The sequence below is a fragment of the Hippoglossus hippoglossus genome, chromosome 22 (assembly GCF_009819705.1).
Source record: "Hippoglossus hippoglossus isolate fHipHip1 chromosome 22, fHipHip1.pri, whole genome shotgun sequence".
NCBI classification, from domain to species: Eukaryota; Metazoa; Chordata; class Actinopteri; order Pleuronectiformes; family Pleuronectidae; genus Hippoglossus; species Hippoglossus hippoglossus.
The window spans coordinates 11,177,250-11,199,922 of NC_047172.1; the positions used below are offsets into that span (position 1 = coordinate 11,177,250).

At 42.2% G+C, this 22,673-nt stretch overlaps 1 protein-coding gene across 5 annotated transcripts; it reads left to right on the forward strand.

The window, feature by feature from the left end:
• The first annotated feature begins 723 nt into the window (after nt 1-723).
• On the forward strand, nt 724-17,005 carry LOC117755708 (sorting nexin-14-like). 5 transcript variants are annotated; one of them, XM_034575722.1, is made up of 31 exons: nt 724-1,097; nt 1,267-1,437; nt 2,088-2,208; nt 2,323-2,396; nt 3,362-3,440; nt 3,540-3,583; nt 3,681-3,768; nt 3,847-3,931; nt 4,023-4,179; nt 4,349-4,424; nt 4,589-4,633; nt 5,004-5,084; nt 5,290-5,404; nt 5,661-5,816; nt 5,941-6,065; nt 6,721-6,779; nt 7,356-7,382; nt 8,229-8,375; nt 9,021-9,153; nt 10,085-10,271; nt 11,402-11,485; nt 11,789-11,889; nt 13,431-13,542; nt 13,702-13,742; nt 14,071-14,190; nt 14,441-14,564; nt 15,125-15,289; nt 15,726-15,821; nt 15,920-16,011; nt 16,415-16,471; nt 16,839-17,005. In XM_034575722.1, exons 2-31 carry the CDS (start codon nt 1,301-1,303, stop codon nt 16,875-16,877), a joined length of 2,967 nt encoding a protein of 988 aa, XP_034431613.1. In that variant the 5' UTR covers nt 724-1,097; nt 1,267-1,300; the 3' UTR covers nt 16,878-17,005. The 5 variants fall into 5 exon arrangements, with proteins under 5 accessions (XP_034431613.1, XP_034431612.1, XP_034431615.1 ...); XM_034575721.1 differs by having other exon boundaries at nt 725-1,097; nt 16,836-17,005; XM_034575724.1 differs by lacking the exon at nt 8,229-8,375 and having other exon boundaries at nt 725-1,097; nt 16,836-17,005.
• The last annotated feature ends 5,668 nt before the right edge of the window (nt 17,006-22,673 follow it).

Sequence of the window (22,673 nt, forward strand, 5' to 3'; positions counted from 1 at the left end):
GTACAGTGTAACCTTAGGAACACCAGAGATGTTGAGTAAGATTTGTTAACGACAGATTAAAGCCTGTGAAAGAACATTGCTCAGAAATGCAAGTGAAACTTCTAGATAAGAGAATTTGAAGGACTTAACAGACGAGTATGCACTTTCTAATGTTAGACTTCCTGTCTATTCTAATGGCTCAGGAAGGATATAAATTACTCATCTTTCTACCTCAACCCTGAGCCATTGATACAGGAACTAAAGTGAGTATTTGTATTCTGGACAAGTACGACTGCACTTCTCTCATAAGTGGACAAGCTGCCTAAATAAAAGTCTGGACCTCGAACCTTTGACCTGAGACCATACTGATGAAGTTAAGCTACATTTTAAATCACAGTAAGTCTTCATGAACATATTTTGAAACAACTTGTTATAACTACAGCTACACATGTGACCTCGTGTGAATCATCACTAGCTGACCCGGAAGCTTCCGGTCGTAAACACACTTGATCACTGTTCGAAATCTGCGTGTAACCATGGGAACAGCAGCGATGTGGGTGGCCAATAAAGCGGAACTAATTAATAGGCGGTTATGTTTCCAATGTTTGTTCCGTGTTAAGTAACACACACCCCATTACCAGTAATATGATCAAATGTATGTATTTTGTCAACCTCAATAAACTGTCATGGTGAGCTGATAACCACACAGTGATATTTACACTGAAAGTAACACAAATGAAACTCGGCGGTAGGACGCTGACTCCGTCCCCTGGATGTGTGGGACCCTCTGCCGGGGCCTTAATGTCAGAGACCGTTGTTCGCCTGTGAAACTACCGGAGCGAGCGGTTCTCAGAGGAAACGCAGCGGAGGTGACATCACACGCAGGCGGCCCCGGGTCCCGACGCCCCTCGGCGGACAGAGATGACAGCTGGAGCGGCCGCTAGCCGAACACACGCTAAAACCCCACCGGAGAGCCCGGGTCTGCGCAGCTACTCCTAATCCAGCGGTGGATTCCAGCTGTTCTCTGCACCTCCACCGCATTTATTCTGCTCACTCACGACGGTGTCGCTGCCGGACGACGGCGGAAAATGGCCCGTAGCGTCCACCGTAGTCGCACAGTAAGTAAGGGCTGCGGTCCATGGCTGACTACAACAACACAACCTGCTCGGTACACGAAGCAGGACGGTCGCTCTGAATGACGTGATTGTGAGGTGCTGCTGCTGCTGCTGCTGCTGCACACCATTGTTTACTACACTCAGACGGTCGCCCCCCCCCTCCATGTTTCAGTAACCCGCACTAGGCTGCACATGCACAGGCGAGGATGGGATGCATCAGCGCTTTTCTGCGTAAGATCCGCAGCAGGATCAAGCTGGACCGGGTCAGAGAGCTGGGCCGACAGTACCCAGTCTTCTGCTTCCTGCTGCTGCTCCTGCTGATGTGCACTGTGCTGCTGAACAGGTAGAGTACTCTGTAAATGCATCGCTTTATCCAGGCTACTTCACGTGTTTTCTTGTAATGCAAATGTTTATTATGATTTTGTGCAAAGAGACAGTTCAGGGTACCACACAGGAGGTACAGTACAGATTATTAAACATGGTGGAGGTCGACCTGCCAGCAGTATAAAGGGAGATCAAATCAAATCCAACAATGAACACTGGGGATAAATGTCATTAATTAACATATACATTTCATAGGCTCAGCTTTACATGAAGCCAGAAGTGGTCCCATGGTTACATTTCTCCTATTTCCCCAACATGTGTTCATATGATGAAATCTTAATCGTTTCATTGATCCATTCATTTGCTGTGGGACGCATAGGATGCTCCTAGTTTTTCAACAGCACTCTTGTAGCTGTGAGAAGACCAACTTTTGAAATACTGAATTTGCAGTTCGATGCATTAGGTTTCAATGGGGTTTAATGGTAGAGCTGATCTTAGCCAGTCCCCCAATACCTGATGTTTCTCAAGAGAATGGATGAACCAAGGAACACTCCCACATCATGTGCCCAGATCACTTTTACACTTCCAACATTGATTGTTATCAGAGTGTACTGTTTAAATATCTGTGAGCCCCCCCAAATCTGCAGTACATGTCTTCTCTCTGCACAGATATATTCATATCATAATCGTGTTTTGGTCCTTCCTGGCCGGAGTGGTCACGTTTTACTGCTCTCTGGGGCCTGAGTCTTTGCTGCCCAACATCTTCGTCTCCATCAAACCAAAGACCAAGGTAGGGCAGAGGCATATAGGCTTCGCATAAATTCCCTATGATTAAGTCCCATTTGCAGCCAGGGTGAATGAAGGGCAGGATCCCCATTATTACTGTTTTTTATTTCTCTTGCAGTCGTACCAACAGGAGCTGTTTCCACTGGGACACAGCTGTGCTGTTTGTGGAAAAATCAAGTGCAAAAGACACAGGTGAGTTACCTGGTTGTGTTGTAGCACAGTGGAGGTTGAGAAGGTTTTCTGTGTAATGTTTGTTTAATTAAAAAGGGAAAATACACATTGATTAACATGCCTACTTAAAGGTTGAGTGTGTAAGATTTAGGTGAAAGGGATGTATTGGCAGAAATTGAATATAATATAACCATAGTGATGTTTTCACGAGTGTGTTTTATCTAAATTGTACGAATTGTGGTTTTCTTTACTGTGGAATGGGCCTTTTATATTTAATCATTTATATTTACATCAGGAGAGGATCCTCTCTATGGAGGCCGCCATGTTTTTTTACAGTAGCTCTGACTGGACAAACTAAACACCGCTTGAGTTTTTACAACAACTGAAGGTTACCACAGGTTCATGTTTGGAGGGGGGGGGGTTTAGTGACTTCATCACTAAATTCTACACACTGAACCTTTAAGTCCAACATGTAATTGTGACAAATTTAACCATGCCGGCCAGCTTTCACCAGCGGTTCCTGGCAGGTTGATGATAAAAAAAACAACCTGTAACATAAAGACAGATGTAGATGTATAAAAGGGCAAAACTGAATGACATATGAAAACATTGAAGGCACAAACGTATTGTGCCGTGTTGTGTTTTGACCTCATTGTTTGTGTCAACAATAGTTATGATGATGAGACAAACTCTAGCGCACCCAACACCCTCTACCATATATTCCCATGCTGCTGCGTAAAAATCTAGTTATTTAGAAGCAAACAGGACATTAAACTGTCTAAAGAGTCACTTAGATTCACTGTGAAGCTCTTAAACTATTTCACTTGGATTTCCTTGCATTCAGTTTGACAACATGCATTCTGTGTTTGCTCACTAACACACTGTGGTTTGTTATGCTATGGAAAATGTTACACCACCGCCTTGTGGTCAGACAGGATTCCAACGCTTTTCTCTTTGTGTAATACTGGGATTTTTTTTATCGATAGACCGACATTATTACTGGAAAACTATCAGCCATGGCTTGACCTGAAAGTTCCCTCCAAGGTTGATGCTTCTCTATCAGAGGTAATACATGCACGGATCAAACTTTGTTAAAGTTGAATGTAAAATTACTTGTATTGTTTATTGACATTTATTATTTATTTTTCCTGCTTTTTTTTCAAGATTCTAGAGCTTGTTCTGGAAAATTTTGTATATCCTTGGTATAGGTAAGCCATTTTCTCTTTTTAGTTTTCCGTCATAATAAAAATTGAGGCAGTAAAATGAGTTTTATGTGGGGACTGAAGTGACATTTTTCTCTTTCAGAGACATCACCGATGATGAGGCCTTTGTTGACGAGCTGAGAGTGACTTTGCGTTTCTTCTCAGCTGTGTTAGTGCGACGAACCCAGAAGGTAAAAAACTAGGCCGTATGAAATCTTTGGATGCTGATTCACAGAATTGTTTTTCAATATAAGTTTTTTCTCCCTCAGGTGGATGTGGCATCCCTCATCACACAAAAGCTTCTTAAAGTTTCCATGAAGCATATTGAAATCATAAGCAAAGCCAGGCAGAAAGGTAGTGCTGACATGCGTCACCCGCTGACTCCTCTTCTTTATGTTCACCATGAAAAGGCTAACTCCTTTTCCCCCCCTGCTCTTCTCTGTAGTAAAGCTCACAGAGCACCTTCAGCAAGCTGCTCTGGAGGAATACGGTCCCGACCTCCACGTAGCCCTGCGCAGCCGCAGAGATGAGCTCCTCTACCTCAGGAAGCTGACGGAGATGCTCTTCCCCTACATCCTGCCTCCCAAGGCTACAGACTGCAGGTAACTCACAGCTGTGACCGTAACGGCTATGCAGTGCCCTCATATATTCCTCAAAACGACTTACAAATAATCCCACCATCTGCAGACTTAACTGTTCTAGTAGCTGAGGATCCTTCTTTACTCTTTCACTCTCTTATTTCCTGCTGCCTTATCCCCTCGCTCCTCTCAGATCTCTTACTCTCCTAATAAGAGAAGTCTTGGCTGGTTCTGTCTTCCTTCCTTCACTGGACTACTTGGCTGATCCTGTGAGTGTACTGTAGACCCACTAAGGGCTCAATTTGATTTATTCTATTTAGCAAGAATGTTGATCAGTGTCCATCATGAGCATGTAAGTTGTAGACAAAGATGCTCTTTGTTCGAACACCAGGAATAGCAACCGTGTTCTGCATGATTTTTGTTTTTGTTTCAGGACACAGTGAATCATTTGCTTTTGATATACATCGACAACTCCCCTGTAAGTATACGTTGATATTTCAACTCATAATTTCAGATGTCTATATGTCGGCTCAGGTTTAAAAAAAAAAAAAAAATACTATTAATGAAAACAACAAACACAAACACAACCAAATACATAGAACTTGAACTAAGAAAATATTTAAAAAAAAAAGTAAAATATGAACATAAATGCACATCTTTTCTTTATCATTTATTCTGAAAAACAACTTTTCACACCGCAGCGTACTGGCAAACATAAATGCAGATATGCCGATTAAATCAATCAGGCTCTAGCTCTAATTGCATCCATGTCTATATATAAAGTTTATACTGAGTATAGATCATTTATGGGTTAATGGGATGTTTTCTATCTATGTTTGTCTCTCAAGCCTGAAGTCGCCACAGAGCCAGCTTCAACGCTGGTTCCTTTCCTGCAGAAATATTCTGACACTCGAAGCAAAAAGCCCTCAGTAAGTGTTTCCTCTCATACATGGAATATAGTGGTAAAGTAATTTTTAATTTCTAGATATATAAATAAGTACAAGATCAATTTAAAGCACTTCATGAGCAAGTCACTGGACACTGTGTGTGACAGTAGCATGCAACAGTACACACTGATTTCTCTCTTTACTTAGCCACTCCTCTCTTTCTCTCTCTCTCTCTCTGTCTGACCAGGTGCTAAAGCTTGAGTTGAAGGAAATCAGAGAACAGCAAGACCTCCTCTTTCGGTTTATGAACTTTTTGAAGCAAGAGGGGGCCGTGCATGTGCTCCAGTTCTGCCTCTCAGTCGGTAAGTGTTTCCTAGTGCTTCCCAAAAGAGGACACGTAAGCCTGCATAGGACCAACATTGCCTGAAATGTTTATATTCTAAAATTGAAATTGTGAATGCACTTAAAACAAGTTATATGATTTAAGTAGGAATCTGTACTTGAAGTTTTTAGGTGCTGTAATTTCAACCATATCCGTCTGAAATCATCAGTAAAACTTACTGAAGACAGAGGTTTGCATTGTTACACTGTGACTTTGACATGTCTGACTATTCCCAGAGGAGTTCAACGACAGGATACTTCGCCCTGAGCTGTCAGACTCGGAGAAGATGATGCTCCACGAGGAGGTGAAGAAGATCTACGAGACCTACTGTTTGGACGAGAGCGTTGACAAGATCCGCTTCGACCCCTTTATCGTGGAAGAAATACGCAATAGTGAGCGATAAGGATCCTCTCCGAATCAAATGATCTAAGATGACTTTAATTTCATCTTGAAGAAGCACAAATACTTACTGGACATTTAATTACTGTGATGATAAATATTATTTTATTTCCACAGTTGCAGAGGGCCCGTATCCAGAGGTGGTGAAACTGCAAACCATGAGGTGTTTGTTTGAAGCCTATGAACACGTCCTGTCCCTCCTGGAGAATGTTTTCACCCCCATGTTCTGTCACAGCGATGAGGTTAGCACAAACAAATAATAATATATATAAAACAGCTTAACAACACCCCGTCTGCAGCTCAAACAAATTTATCAATCCACCTCTTTTACATCTGTGGTGCTCGCTTCACTTCAGGCTGAATCTTAATATCCCCAAGCGTTTGAATTTATGTTTGTGTGTCAGAAGTAAAGCTAAATCGGTCAAACGCTGGAATTAGAGCTGATTTGTAATTCACTGACTCTCTTGCGCCATCCTCTTCCGATCGCCCAGCCACCAACCGCAGTCGTCCATGTCACCAATACCGGAGGCGCGATTGGCCAATGAGCCGACGCTGGCGCCATGCCAAGCTGCCAAGCCGAATTTCACCCCTCAGTCGCTGTCTCATTGAATGCAGCTGGGTGGACTATTGCTCGGCCATTGTCCACAGCAGGCCACTGCCCTGCATGAGTAGTGTGTCTGGAAAATAATTTGAGATTGATTGATTCTTTTTGTTCACGCTCCTGTTGCTGCTCGAAAATAAATTGTGCGGTCATAATAACCATTAATAAGATCAAAAGAAGTCACCCGATAGATTACGTTTCTCTAATGTTGTTTGTACACACAAATGTATCATACGTTGCAGTGTTTGATTGATTTAAATTCTCTGCTCATTCTCTCTTTCCGTGTCGTCCTCCAGTACTTTCGGCAGCTTCTGCGAGGGGCCGAGTCCCCCGCCAGGAATTCGAAGATGAGCAGGTCGGTTTCCCTTCAGCAACGTTTCTGTTTGTGTGTAACATAAAAAAATATTTTTCTATAATGTTTACCACGATTTTAAATTATGTGACATGTGACTTCTGATAATCTAGTATCAAAAGCCTAAGTCATTCTGTGCAATTTACACACAGAATGACTCACTGGTAGTTAATTTTTTAGGCAGGAAATGAATCCATGTTTGCACCCACATGCAACTAAAGTTTGTCTAATCCAAATTAAATTTTTTCAAGGGTTAGTTAATTTTACTGATGATAAATATATGTTTTAAATGTTCACAATTCCCTGTATTAGACTGGCCACTGCAGTATGAATGAATAACACAGCATGTGGCAGCTGCAGCACATATAAATATGAATGCATGCACATTTGGTCTCAATGGTCTAAAATAAGCTTTAAATTAGCAATAAAATATATTTTTTCACTCTGCAGCATAATGAAATTAAAATGAGACGTAAACTGAGTTGAGCCCAGGGATCGAATGTCATGTTTCTCTCACGGGGCGTGGTGTGTATGTGGCCACGGGGCCCTGCCACTAACTCCTTGTGCATATTGTTCCAGAAATAGCCTGAGTATGGATGACATTCGGTGAGTATAAGGCATCGGTGTGCTGATCAAAACAGTGGCTTGCTGCGCGGTGCTGCTGCACGCAAGATTCAAACTACACTCCATTCTTGCCTGACTGCTCCGACAGAGAATTGCCTCGCCTTTATTTTATTTTTTTTACAAATTCACTGTTCCCCGGGTCCACTGTAACCAGGGCTTCAGTTCAACAAGCACTATCAAAGAATGTATATGATTTTATTTCTAATCTAATTACAGTTTTGTTTTACTCTGTGCTTAAAAGCAAATGAGAGAAGATGTAGAAAGGTTAATCAGCCAACCATGATAATCATGAGACGTCGTTAATCGAATGTTAACTAAGCTGATCAAAAGTAGTGGTGTTGGACAGACGTGATATCAAAATTGACTTTTGGAGGGGAGGGATGGGAGGAGTTTAGGCTTTGTTTTTCATACTTTGTATTTTAGACGTACGTTTTCACGCTTCCAAAATAACATAAGGAAACCTCTCAGGGAGGGAGAACTAAGGGAAGGAAAGTGATTTATTCCATGTATCAGATTTTACATCTAGTCATAAAGCAATGTAGTTGTGAATGCAGAAAATCTAATGAGGCAGAAGAACTAGTAGACAATGGCCGTTACTGCCTCTCCGTTTTTTACTAAACTCCCTCCATGTCTGCTATTCAGTAACCACCCCCTTCCACTCTGCCCATTCGTCCGCCTATTACTGCATCAATGTATTACCACCACCATGCTGTGTCTGTGACCGTGTGTCCACTCTTGATTCTGCAACCACCATAATGCCTGCCTGGTATGATCCATGGTCCTCTCCCTCCTCTCGCCCTCGGGAACCTGACCCTGCTCTGCTCGTAGTCCCTGGGACTGGAGCCCCGAGTCCCCGTCCTCACTGTTCACCGCCTCTGGCAGCTCTTCACCTGCATCTCTTAATTCCCTCCATGCCCAGTCCACGTTCACCACCTTCCCGTACGGCTCGCTATCCCACCGCCACTCATCACCGAAGTAAGTCAGGGGCCATCTGTGTGTCGCAGGTCGCTCAGTGTGATGTCATGCCGTCCAGTTTCCCCTCACGTGACCCCAGTCTCAGCCCGACTCCTGCATGGTGGGACCGCTGCATGTGGATCCTGTTTTTTGTTTGTCACGTGTCCTTTATCCGACCCTGTTGTTTTGTTCAGACTAAACACTCCCTGTTGTTTTTGACAATGCAGTGACTTTTCAGTGTTCAGCTCCTTGTATATTCGGTATGTCACCATTTTTACTTTATTTACTGGCACAGAGCACCTGTTTTCTGGTTGAACGGCAACTGATCACTTTTATTACAATTTTGATCCCCTTCAAATTAGACATCGCTTCATGAAATCACTGCTGTGTGCTGTGTTTGCTTTTTGCCCCGCAGTGTTTATAACAGACAAACCCAGACATTGTGAAATGGTTGTAAATAGATGTATTGGCTTTGGATTTGGTTTCTTTAGCTTTTTCCTTCCATGTACAATCGTCATTTTCTTCCTCGTGCGCTGCTCCTACCTCCCCCTTCTCTCCTCCACAGTATCTTCTGTGTAACTTTTATCAAACGGCGTAAGCTTTGCTGAAGCCTTGCACATCTCCTCCATCGTGCATCGTCCAACAACCTCTTTGTCTGTCCTGCAGGAACACGGCAAAGAGGGGCGAGTCCTTTGGGATCAGCCGCATCGGCAGCAAAATCAAAGGAGTGTTCAAGAGCACAACCATGGAGGGAGCCATGCTGCCATCTTATGGGCTGGTGGAGGGAGAGGATGACATGGTGAGACTGATGTAAAAATAATCGGAACACTAAATTTTTTGTGTGATGTAAAGTGCAAATAGTCACAGGATGATGGTTCTCGGGCGGCACGGTGGTTTGGAGGTTAGAATGGTCGCCTTCCTGGTTCGAATCCCGGTTTAGTCTGGGTCTCTCTGTTTTTCCTTTGTCTGCGTGGGTTTCCTCCGGGTTCTCCAGTTTCCTCCCACAGTCCTAAGAAATGTAGATGGAAGTTAGGTTAATTTGAGATTCTGAATTGACCCTGGGTGTGACTGTGAGAGTGAATGGGTTGTCTCTGCACGTTGGCCCTGGGATTGGCTGGCAACCTGTCCAGAGTGTCCCCCGCCCAATGTCAGCTGCCCCCACGACCCTCGGAGAACAAGTGGTATAGGGAATGGATAACAGTTCTTTGTCAGATTAGATTCCTGATTTAAATGATGAGCAGTGGAAGGTTCTCTCATTCATTCTCCAACAAAGTCATTTGTAAAAATCACTCCATTCTAATTTTAAGTTATCAAGATATTGCAGAGAGAAACAAAGCAAACTGAAGCTCTCTGTTACACTACCACAACATTTACCACTCGAGGGCGTTGGTGAGTAAAGAAAAGAAAGTTTAACAAGTCTCTCTCCCAGAGTTTTGGGTTTTGCTGGTGTCAGAGTATTTAGTCCTAAATCAGTGGTATCCAGCCTCCATTTACATGAGTCCACATAGCGATTGAGCTGTTCTGAAGAACCAGTTGGACTTAAATTTCTCCAGTACTTCCTTTTCTCTTTTTATGATTGCACTGCATGAGTTTACATGCTCATGCTTTACTTTTCCATTTCCCTTATTTGTCGTTGAGTCTCAAACAATGACTTTTAAGACCTAAACATTTTCTGACCTGTTTATTCAGAGTTCACTGCTAGACCTTAACCTCACGTTCTTCCATCCCAGGTGGAGGAGGCCATGATGGTGCTGGAGGATGACTCCCCCATGGAGGCAGCCTCTACCCCCAGCACCCCTCGAAACCTCTCAGCCTGGAACATCACCATCCCGTACATTGACTTCTACGATGACGACGTGAAGAGAGAAAGGATCCCTGTGTTCTGCATCGACGTGGAGCGCAACGACAGGAAGGCAGGTGAGGCTGAATGGGACTCGTCCTTCTGTCCCGGCTCTAAACTCATCACTTTTCCAGATATGGTCACATAGAGATAAAGGGCAGTGATGAGCAAACATCTTCGACCCCTGGCAGAGCGTGCAGGTGGATGCTGGAGTGGTGGAGGGTCTGAATTGACAGGCAGTGATAATGACGCAGGGCAGGTTGGGGTATGATAGAGAATAGTGGAGATTGAGGCATGTCCCATGTGCAGAGCAGTGCAGGTTGAGTTGAGTGCCTGAGCTAGCTCGCAAGCATCGCTCCATTACTGTGTTTTTCTTGAAAACTCGAATTTATTAATTTTTTATATATTAGCCTTTATTTAACCTGGTTAGTCCCATTGAGTTAGAAAATATCTTGCATGAGGAAGATCTGGCCAATAACAGATAAAAAGGTAGATTCTACCGATGTCCGTTTCACACAGAAACCAAAGCAGGACTCTTTCCAAACAGAGACCTGAGTTCTCCTTCTCATTGCTCTATGTGTCAACATGCAGAGATCCATCAAGCAGCAGTGAATCTAACTAGATTTCAGGGTTTCACATACTCTACTTGGCTGGTCCACTCACATAGATTAAGACCCGACCAGGTTGATTAAAGGACTTAGTTTGTATAGAGTGAATGATGTGTTCTAATGTAAGATTGATCTTTTCCTGTTTTAGTTGCATATGCTGCAGTAACAGTGGGAGCCGCGGGCTGCTTTGCCGAGCTTGCATCTACCAATAGCCTTTAGGGGACATCTGTAAATTGTAGCTACAGGAAATGACCTTTGTTTACGTTGTCCTCCCAAGTCTTTCCATGCACATCATATGGATTTAGAGAGGTTAACACAAACCAGCAATGCAGTTGCTTGGTTCGAAGGTTTTACCTTAGTGTCCTTGGGCAAGATACTGATCCCCAAATTGCTCTAGACAGCTGTGCTGACAATGTATGAATGGTGTGTAATAGGAAGATTGCTGCATCTTGAAGCGCTGTATGATTCTGTGTGTGAATGATTGAATGTGACTTGTACTGTCAAGCTCTGTGAGTGTAAATTCTCAACCTGTGGCAAGCACTGGATTATATGTATTTATTGTTCTTCCAGTAAAATATCTCTTCTGTGTTTCTCCGCAGTCGGACATGAGACTGAGCACTGGTCTGTGTACAGAAGATACCTGGAGTTCTACGTGCTTGAGTCAAAACTGACTGAGTTTCATGGTAAGTTTCCTCATTGTTTCTCTAGTTCTGTGCTCTGAGGTTATCTGGCTTTACTAAGCATTCTCTTTTTTTTTTTAATTCACCACCAAAATGATCTCATGGACTCTTAAGAATTTATTGATCATTGCTTCCAAGTTAGGGTTTATTATAAAGTCTGAAGTAAATCACATTGATGGAAAGGGGAGAACAAATGGTTAAGTGGAGCAGGGAATTGACAGCCGTGCAGTGAAAGGGGTCGGAAGACTTTTTCTCTGTTAATATTTTTTCAGCGTTCCTTTCTGTGAAATCTTGCGCCCTCTACAGGCTCGTTTCCGGATGCACAGTTGCCTTCGAAGAGAATCATCGGCCCCAAGAATTATGAGTTTCTCACATCCAAGCGGGTGGACTTCCAGGAGTACCTTCAGGTAGAAGACACTGAGTTTTATTAGGTTTGATTCTGTTTGTCTGTAGTTTTTCTGCAAGGAGATGAAGATTATTTAAACACACTGAAATCTCTCTGCAGTGTAAGTGGGGTCATATAATTGTCAAGCAAGTGCATGAGACATGTATAACAAATTTAAATATGAAACAAGTCTAATGTCCTTTTTATATAAATATATATATACTGTAATTCTAAAGCACTTTAATACCTCTTTTATAATAAGTGAGTGGATATATACAGGGTTTTTTTTTCTCTCACCTCGCTGCCTTTGCCAAAGTGGCGCCTTCACCCGGGTGTCACTTTTCCATCACTGCCGATTGAAGCCGATAAAATCCTGTGTCCACTGCAGAGAGTTGATGTGGCAGGTTGAACAGGCAGCACTGACATCAAGATTAAATGGAAACAGTCTTAATCTTTCTAGACTAGAATCTCAGCAGCAACACGTCACTGGCAGAAAACAACCTTTTTCTAGAGGTCAATCTCAACCTATCAGGAAAAATTGTAAAAAAGTATGTTGTGACCAAACAATGGACAGATTAGAAATCAGAAATGATCTCTCTGTCTCACGTGTGTAGCATTTCAAATCACAGTGGAAATGACAGAGAGAATGAGTGACAGAGTTCAGACAGAGGTTGGAGTCGGGGGGGGGTTGCGATCCACTCTCTTTAGCCGTGCAGTCAAGGTTGCTGAAAACTAGGTTTGAGAATTAGCTGTCACAAGATTTAGAAGAAAAATGACAGAATCTACACAACTGAAGATTGTTTGCAAACTGAGATTGACAACAACGTCTACCTTTTCAAAGTGTCCTTGAACACACCGCCGAGGGAAGAATCTGGTCCTTCCAGTAGATTGTGTAAATAAAGATGAACTCTGTGACAGCTCCTCGAAAGTCAAGCTAAAGTGTCTCGATCGCCATCTGGTGGCTGGGTGCAGTATAGGTCATAACTCGTCCATCTTTACAGTCTGTAGTCTTTCCTTGGAAGAGCATCATGACAAAACCATCACATAACTGACCACAGGAAAAAATTTGAAAATACCCACTTGATTTTAAAAGCTTTATGAATTAAATGGACAGGAAAGGCTGGAAATTAAAAGCAATAAACTCTGTTTGTAGCCTTTGAAATATAAATAAACAATAAAATAAAGTTTTAACCCTCAAAAGTCAGTCAAGTCACAAAATGGGTAAAACATGTGTAGTGTAAAATATACTGTGTCTGCTTTGACCCAACTGGGGGCAACTGTGGCTCAGGGGGTTGAGCGGGCCGTTTTCTCACCAGAAGGTTGGCTGCTTGATCCCAGTCTTCTGCATATCGTAGTTTCCTTGGGCAAGATACTGACCGTACTCATAGAAAAACTGCTGCCCCTAGCGATAAATGAATGTGTGTGAATGGTAAAAAACTGTACTGTAAAGCGCTGTGAGTGGTCAGTTTTAGTGTAAAATACATTTTGGATCCTGTAAACGATTTTCCACCATCAAAGATCATAATTTCCGACATCATGCATATTCATGTATTTTCTTTGCAGAAACTTCTCCAGCATCCAGAGCTGAGCAACAGTCAGCTGCTGGCCGACTTCCTGTCTCCTCACAGTATGGGGTCTCAGTTCCTGGACAAGATGCTGCCTGAAGTGAACCTGGGTACAGTATGAGGCAGATGTTAGAGAACGTGACGAGGACCAGAGAGATGGATCGTCATGTTTTCAGAGAGTGAAAGAGGCTGAAAATGTTTGATCAGCTTGACCTTGTGAAAAGATATTGAACTTTACATCACTGAGATAAAATATTTATACTTTACAGGGAAAATCATCAAGTCCGTTCCCAGCAAACTCATAAAAGAGGTACTGTGTGTGTGTGTGTGTGTGTGTGTGTGTGTGTGTGTGTGTGTGTGTGTGTGTGTGTGTGTGTGTGTGTGTGTGTGTGTGTGTGTGTGTGTGTGTGTGTGTGTGGGGGGGGGTGGGTGGTATAGCACTCTGCAGAATGTTTTACCTTTTTATTATTATTATTATTATGAACAAGATATCTGGAACAACTTGAGGGAATTTCCTCAAATTTGGCACAAACATCAACTTAGACTCAAAGAATATTTTGACATGACAAATGCATCTTTTAGAGAAATAATACTCTCGCTGTAACTTATATCAATTGTCTGCTGTGTTTTCTGGACAGAAAGGGCAACATCTGGAGCCTTTCATCCAGTCGTTCTTCAACTCCTGTGAATCTCCCAAACCCAAACCGAGCCGTCCCGAGCTCACTATCCTGAGCCCAACATCGGAAAATGACAAAAAGGTTAGAAATCGAAATGTCAGAACTCTGTATATCCTTTTCAGCCGACTGACACTTGATGTAACAGTTTTCAACTACATCCACGATTTCACATATTGACCATACACTGTGCAGCTTTACAAGGTTGTGACCTAGTCTGACTGAAGCCGTGCATTTCGTTCAGTAAAGCTCTGTCAGTCACTCACAACAGGAAATATATGTTGGTTTTAAATGAGCTATAATATGAAAACTAATATAAATCCCTCTCTTCTAGCTGTTCAACGACGTCTTCAAAAACAACGCCAACCGATCGGAACTGACCGAGAAGAGACACAATCAGAACTACTTCATGGAGATGATCACGGTCGAAGGCGTGTATGACTACCTAATGTATTTGGGTAAGTGAAGTGTGTTTATTACAATCTGTCCATCACACACTGTTTATCACACATTTTATTATTATTGTAGACACGCAGCAGGATGTTATTGTCGGTTTTACGATGTCAGTGGATTTATTTTATCAGCTTGTAAAAATATTAGAACACATCATAGAATACTACTCATTTTACTATTCATATATAAGGTAATCAAAATTCTATTCAATTTAATGATTGCGTATCTGTGACACACTCATAATATGAAACATCAACAAATGAAAGATGTTGTGGCATAGATATATTTGAGGATAAAACGATTTTTGAATAGTATTTACCCACGTTAACTCGAATACCCTTGTATTATTAATAATAAACATTATTTATATTTTTAAAGAATGTTTCTGAAACAAGCTCTGAAGTGTTTAAATGCTATTTGCAGTAAAAGACATAGATAAGAATCTGTGTGTGTATATATATATATATATATAATATAATATATATATATATATATATATATATATATATATATATATTATATATTATATATATATGTTCTCTCTGTCCTTCTTGGTGGTTATCAGGCCGAGTTGTCTTCCATATCCCCGACTGGCTGCACCACCTGCTGATGGGCGGCAGGATCCTATTCAAGAACACACTGGAGAACTACACAGATTATTACCTCCAGCACAAACTGAACCAGGTGGTCCAGGAGCACCGGCTCGTCTCGCTCATCACTCTGCTCAGAGGTACAGCCGTTAAATCAGAGAAGTTGACATGAATGTCAGAGGAACATTTTAACATAAAAAAAAATTATACTGGTAAATACAAGCTGTTAATGGGCCAAAATAGATTGGCAGCGAGATGAGACATTTGATTCCAGTTCAAGGGCCATGAGGAAGTTAACTCAAAGACTGAAAGCATGTGGAAACAGCTGGTTATCACATGATCTACCTAAAACTACATTTTCAGGTTTCTATTTGTATGTACATTAGGAAATGAGATACAACATGTTAATTAGTGCTTTGAATATATCGGCAGGCTAGATGTTTCCCTTTGTTTCAGTCTTAATGCTAAGCTAAGCTAACCACCTCCTGCCTTATGTAGTTACACAAACATGAGAGTGGAGTCAATCTAATGAACCATTGAACAGGTTCTCATTGGGAATCTTCTTTGCCTCTCTAGACACAGTTTTCTGTGAGAGCAGTCCCCCCCGCTCAGCCCAGGAAAAGCAGAAGAGGGCGAAGAGGACTTATGAACAAATGATGAGATATATTCCAGGTATTCATTCAGCTTTTAAAGGTCCTTTCCAATTACAAGACAATTATTCCGATGTGAGAACTGGCAGCCAGTTTTACGTGTTGGTCTTTTCTGTTTAGACTTGCTGGGGAAATGTATCGGAGAAGAGGCCAAGTACGAAGGCGTCGGCCTCCTGTTCGATGGACTGCAACAGCCAGTTCTCAACAAACAGGTACAAACACACATGCTTCTTTTTCATGCCTCTGCACATGACAACAGCCGGGAACCGGTTGTCCGTCTGTCCGTATTTCGAGTTTCTCACTGCTTGAAATAAATTTGTCAAGATAACAAACAAAGAGCTGAGAGAAGCTGTGACAGTCAATGAGCGAGTTAAAGTGGATGTGAACCTGTTGTCATGTTATATATCTCTGATCATGTACACTCACACCTACGTATAGGTACACACTGTTGCATGAGACACTTATGTACACTACTTTTGTTTGTGTGATGTCAAATCGCCCTTCATTTCAGCATTTGCATATTGATTTAAAAGCTGTATTGCTGTGATACGTTTATATTTGAAGATGACGGATCTTAATGCTCTTCATCGTCTGTCTGTTCTATGTCTTCCTCAGCTCACATATGTGCTATTGGACATCACCATTCAAGAGCTGTTCCCTGAGCTCAACAAGGTAAACTGACGCTCGTCCTGGCTTCTAAAGAAATATAGTGTAAATATACGCACATCCATTAAGTTTACTGGTTATCCTATATAGTAGTGAGGGGAGAATCTGAATGGAAGAAAATTGTATTAATCTGTTTATCATTAACTAATGTAAAGTGAGCATTGTTAAAAGAGCTATAAAAATAAAATGTATTCTTCTTCTTCTTCTTCTTCTTATTATTATCATTATCATTATCATCATCATCATCATCATTACTTTATTGGGGTGAAATGTCCTTGAAAACACAAGCCGGCTGTGACATCTGGTTTTTACATTTTATCTGTAGCTATAAGAGATTAATGTGCTAACATGTGTGTCTTTCTTTCTCCAGCAGGTACAGAAGGAGACCACTGTGATGGCTCCATGGATGTAAAGTAAAGATTTCCACGGACGTGACACATGCATCATAACACACTTGTAACATAGATTAACTTATTCCACTGCTTCTCCTGCTGTAAAACAGCATCTACTTTGTAAAATAAATTATGCAGATAAATGAGACGTCTGTGTGGTTTGCATGATTCTTCCTGAATATAAAAAGCAAACAGTGTGTACATCTAGTTGACTGCTGCAGGTTGTTGTAGCCACTGAAACTGAGAATTTAATCACGTCTTTTCGATTTCACTTTGATGAACTGGTCTTAAAAGAGAGTTACAGCAGCCAGACAGCTCATCTTATCTCACGAGGATGATGAACAGTGTGTTGCAGTCTTTGGACTTTTTTATATCTTTTAGTGAAGCATTGTTTTGGGCTTTAGACATAAAACAGCACTTTTATATCTTTTCTTTTCAATTTTAAACGTATTCATCGCATTTCATCTTGCTTGTGTATAAGATCTCGGTAAACACGATTGTCCCCCAATGTTTTTAATCAATCATTTAAATCACTGGCTGATTTGTGGGATATAATAAGTTACTGCCTGGGTATTGAATCTAAACCTAAGGCTGCATTTGTGTTGTCTTCTAGTTAACCTTGAAAAGCAGTTAACCACATCCTGGAGGAGTTTTCAGGCAAAGCATTCAGTTTATCACAGTTTTTCAGAGTGTACAGAGCCAATCAGAGGGTCAGGGACGGACGTAAACCCAACAGCAACAATCCAAGGCTGTGGGTGGGGAAGACAAGACAAGTAATCTGGCCTTCCACTGCTTTTTTTTTTACATCTAGATTCATGAAAATGTCAAAAAAACAATGTTAAAGAAAGTGATAAACAGTGAAAAAAATGCTGAATCTACAACAACATTTAAAGGGTTCTTCCTTGACTCATAAACTGCATCCTGACACCAAGTTTAGTGGCAATTTGCTCAGTCGTTGTTGTGTAATCTTGCGCACACACACTCTTATTTAATTGACTTAAGCTTTCAAACATTCCTCCAGAGTGTTTTCAGAAAGGTTTAATTGTTTGCCAGTGAGCACCGCCCTGGACGACTGGCAAAGAAATGTAATCAATGGAAAGTGCAGATCAGAAATCTATTGATTTACACAACCTGGCAACATTTCAAACATAAACTGGCTTATGATCGAAGAGTTAATGTCAATGAAGAACTCTAGAAATAGGTACTCGGCCATTGAAGACCCTTTTTATTTGACCTTTTTTTAGATATTTTATCGAAGTTATTAAATCAATAATGACGCTATAATAATTTTTTCTCGTCAGCAAAGAAAACTCAAAGCTGTGTCATGTCTCCTCTGAGTATATCTCCATTCTCTTGTTGTCCTAATGTGTAAAACCGATATCGGAATAAGTCGCAGAAGTCAAAATGTCCCCGATTACCCACATTCACCATATGTATGAAGGTAAAATGGGACAAATGGAAACAGACGGGATAAATCACCGCGTAAGGTCACTAATGTCTCCACTGGGACACTAAAATTAGACAAAAGCATCAGACGAGTGTGGACTGATAAGGAGAATGTCACCTTCCTAAAGTTAATGCAACAAACAGACAACTTGGAATTTGCATCATGTTTTCTATCTCTCTAGCTTTTCGAACTAAGTCTTGAATCCGATATTTTGCAATAACAGACGTTTGACAGTTGTGTCCCCTTGTTGAGACGTTCTCCTGACTGCAGAATCAGCACCACCATCTTTATTTTTATTTTTCCTCCTATAGCCTCGATATCACTTCCTTTAGGGCTGTGAGTCAAGAAAGAACTTGTTTGTGTATCTCCAAACATGGTCCATGTCCGAATCCACAGACATCTGGACTTCACATGTGACATCATATCACTCCGCCAATGGTAAACATATTACATGCATGTGAGGTGGGCCAAATTATATAGTTCTCGATCTAAATTAAGAAGCAGAATACAATATGTACACTGTATATCACCACTGATTGAATTATGTAAATTCTCAAACATCCATTCCAATCATTATGTATTCAAGGGTTCCTTTAAGGGTCCCGGATTCAAACCGGGAACCATTTTGCTGTGAGGCGACAGTGCAAACCGCTGCACCACAGAATCCTCACACAGACGGGATTCTCCATAGTTGCCAATTACAGTTTGTTCTGAGGCATCATGGGAACACCAGCAGCGACGATGTGAAGTGTGACAGCTCGCAGTCTGCACTCGACAGTACGGCAGTAAAGGTTGCATCTGATGACACCGTTAAATAGAAGGCAGTGTACTTTGTTTAACTGAGGCATAAGTATTCCCCACACACACACACACACACACACACACACACACACACACACACACACACACACACACACACACACACACACACACACACACACACAGACACACACACAGAGGGCTCCTCCTGAATCCCTCTGCCCTCCTGCTTCCTCCGGTTCCTTGGCCCTTTGGGGCCTAAAACCACTTTACTTGTTCAGCCCCCTCGCTGTGATAACATGATCTTTTATGTTGGGTAAACGTTCGGCTAATGCACCTCTGATAAAGTGGGTTGACTCGGTGCTTCCTGCTTGATGGAAGTGGCTCCTCATGGACGGTGAGGTGAGATGTGTTTACCCAAGAAATCGTCTGTCGCAGCAGCAGCTGCATTTCTAACATTTACATTTCATACATTATTGTACAGTGTTTCTCTGGCCTTGCTTTTCAGACAAGGTGATGAATCTCCTTCTGCTTCCCCCCCCCCCCAACCTCAACTCTGTGACCGTGCCAGCTCAATAACCTTTCCTCTTCACACTCCACCAGCCATCACTCACACCAGAGCTGATGTGTGCTATTAGCGCCTGTCCGCACCGCTGAGGGCCGGGGCCTGGTCGCCTCCTCTCGCTATCACCTTGTCTCTTTCAGCACACGAACCTATGGGCATACATAACACACACAGGGAGCAGACAGCTTGTACCTCCAGGGGGCAGCAAATCAGGTCTCATCTCTCACGCTCAAGTAATCAAGTGCTGTTCTTCTTCTCTTCATCTCCGAGCACCATGTCAATTACAGTGTTAGCCGTCTGCACCGCCGGGTAATCTTCCTTTAATCGTTAAAACGGGGCCATCTGCGATACTGCACAGTTGCATGCTGGGAATGTTTAGATAGAACGATATGGATTACGCAACAGAACCTCAGTGACTGACACGCTGGTGTCGCTGTAGCATCGATGCCGCGGCTGAAACAAATCAATTCGACGTTGCTTTTTTAATTCCACCTCAAAGTGTGGGACCAGTTCCAGGTCGCAAAAGTGCTGATCAAACTCAAAACCGCCAGCAGTCAGTTTCCCATCTGACCATACAGGCCTTAATGGACTTGGCCGTTTCCACTCAAGCCAACGTGAGCTCGATCGCCGGCGTCGTGTTATCAATGAGCAGACAGCATCACCACTTAGCTTGTTTCCTGTCACATGTTTCACCCCAGGGATTCAAATTCTGCTTATTACCATACATTCACTGTGCATATCTCCCCCTCCTCTTCCTCACGGATGAGTCCTGAAATGCTCCTCAAGCGATCAGCCATTCGCTTCGACACACCCAGTGAGGTTCGACCAAAAATGGGGCACAGCCCTCGGAAAAAAGTGGCACAGTCCCCTGCACGATGGCACCAGCTCCTTGACACGATCATCCGATTTAGAAGCCCATATCCCTCCCGATACATTTTTAGCAGGGGACCTTTGAGAGCTGACTGGCGGAGCAGCAGGCACCATATGTCGTGTGAGCCGCACTGCAGCGGGACGGGTTGTCCAACTCAACATGTGTCCTATATTCTGAATCTCTCATTGTGCTTCAGTGCAGCTTTCAGACTATACACAGCAGCCGAGAAGGAAAACATTGTGTGCTACACTGTAAAAGAAAAAAGTTCTGCTCTAAGATTTCACTCACGTAAGAGCACTTAAGTATTTATAGCAGCACGTACTTCCATCCATTCGTTATCTATTCCTTTATGGGTTAAGACAGGAGCTGAAGCTAATCCCAGTTGACGGGGTACAGTGACAGTCCCAATCTGAATGTCTTTGCACCATGGCCCAATCCCACCTGGAGAAACACAACAAATAAAGACCCTGGCCGAACCTGGGACCTTCTTGTGAGGAGAAAGTGTGAACCCCTGCACCCCCACAACACGACATAAACTCACCCACAGCCCCCTAGTTTCTCCCCAGTATTCTTAACACATGGTCTGTAATCAGTTTCTTGTGTGTCCTCCCTCCTTGTCTCAATCCTGAGTGTCACTTGTTTTCTTGTTTTGTCTTGCTTCACAACAAAACATAAAAAAACACCAAAACATTTATGTAAATCATGCATAATAAAAACAATCTTTCAGGCAGTTTCACTAAATATTCATTATTCATCTGACATTTAGAAATGATTGGTAGTGGTTGCACTGTTCTGTAATTTAAACGAGACACATCTAACTTTTGACTTTATTGGAAATGACCTAAAACCCTGTTTGTTTGACATTATGCTAGTGAAGTGAGACAAGTGTGTTTTACTACGATGAACATGATACAGATGCAGTTTGGGAGGCAAATACAAACGATGCTGCTGAGTCCAGATCGGCTCCAGCTACACAAGTACATATATGATCCAGATTCCAAACATGGCTGACCCAGCTGCTCTGCCTGGTCATTCCCTGTTTCACTTCATTAACTTGGGTAAGACGAGTCTGTTCCCTGCAGTGATGGTTTTAGGTAGACGGAGAGGGGGGGGTTGAATCTCATAACAACGAGGGATCTGCCCTGATTTCTTTTTGCCCTACTTGGTCTTAGTTGCTGCAGCTGTCAGTTATCAAGGAGCGAAGGAGATGAGCACAATAAATAAAAGGCCAACAACAGGCTGTCATCGTGAGTTTTAGAAAAGTCTTGCCAAAATGTTAAAAACTTGGAACGTAACATACTGCGCAGTTCTCAGACGTCTTGTGCTGCAGATATCCAGTCGATTACAGTCAATACCAACAAGTGTCTTGTCTCCTTCCTGGGAAAAACCAGATCCATTTACCAAACGAGCTCATGACGATAAACACTTTGTAACAATCATGTGCCAGAATATAGACATTGATTTTTCTTCTGCTCGGCTGTAAGATGAAAATGCAACTGCAAAGTTATATACTGTATGTGTGTGTGTGTGCATGTGTGTGTGCATGAGTGTGTTTAAAACCATTAACAATATTGATACTTATTCAGTATTTTCAACTATTTTTCTGGGAATATTAAGAAAAATCAATTTTTTCCAGAATTTTTTCGATATGTTTTTTCCACTTTTCCGACATAAATAATAACTTTTAAAACAAAATCTTCATGGTATCATGTGTTGACATCCCGGCCTGCTGGATACCTTATTACCTTGCTTTCAGGGCCAGTGTGAGACTGGTTGTAGTTCATCTGCAGAGCTGCAGCGATGATAACAGAAGCAGAGTCTCAGATACGCTGCTGATGATGATGATGAACTGGGTCACTCACACAGAAAACTCTGAAAGAAATGAAAACTTCACTTTCAGACTCAAGTAATATAGTTTTCGTGTGTTTTTCGTCCAATTTAGTCGTTCACGAACAACTTTTTTAAGTTTTGCAAGTTTCCCTGCTTTCCCCCTGCAGTCTGAGTTTGCAGCTACGGCCCATTGCATCTAATAAAACCTGGGTTTAGAGCAGAACCGGTGCAGCACCTCGGCCTGTTGTTGTGTGTTGCTGCAGGACAGGTTTTCTGACTGAGATAAAAAGCGGGTCTGAAAAAAGAGAAGGGCATGTTTTTGTGTGCAAACAGTGGTAATGGTG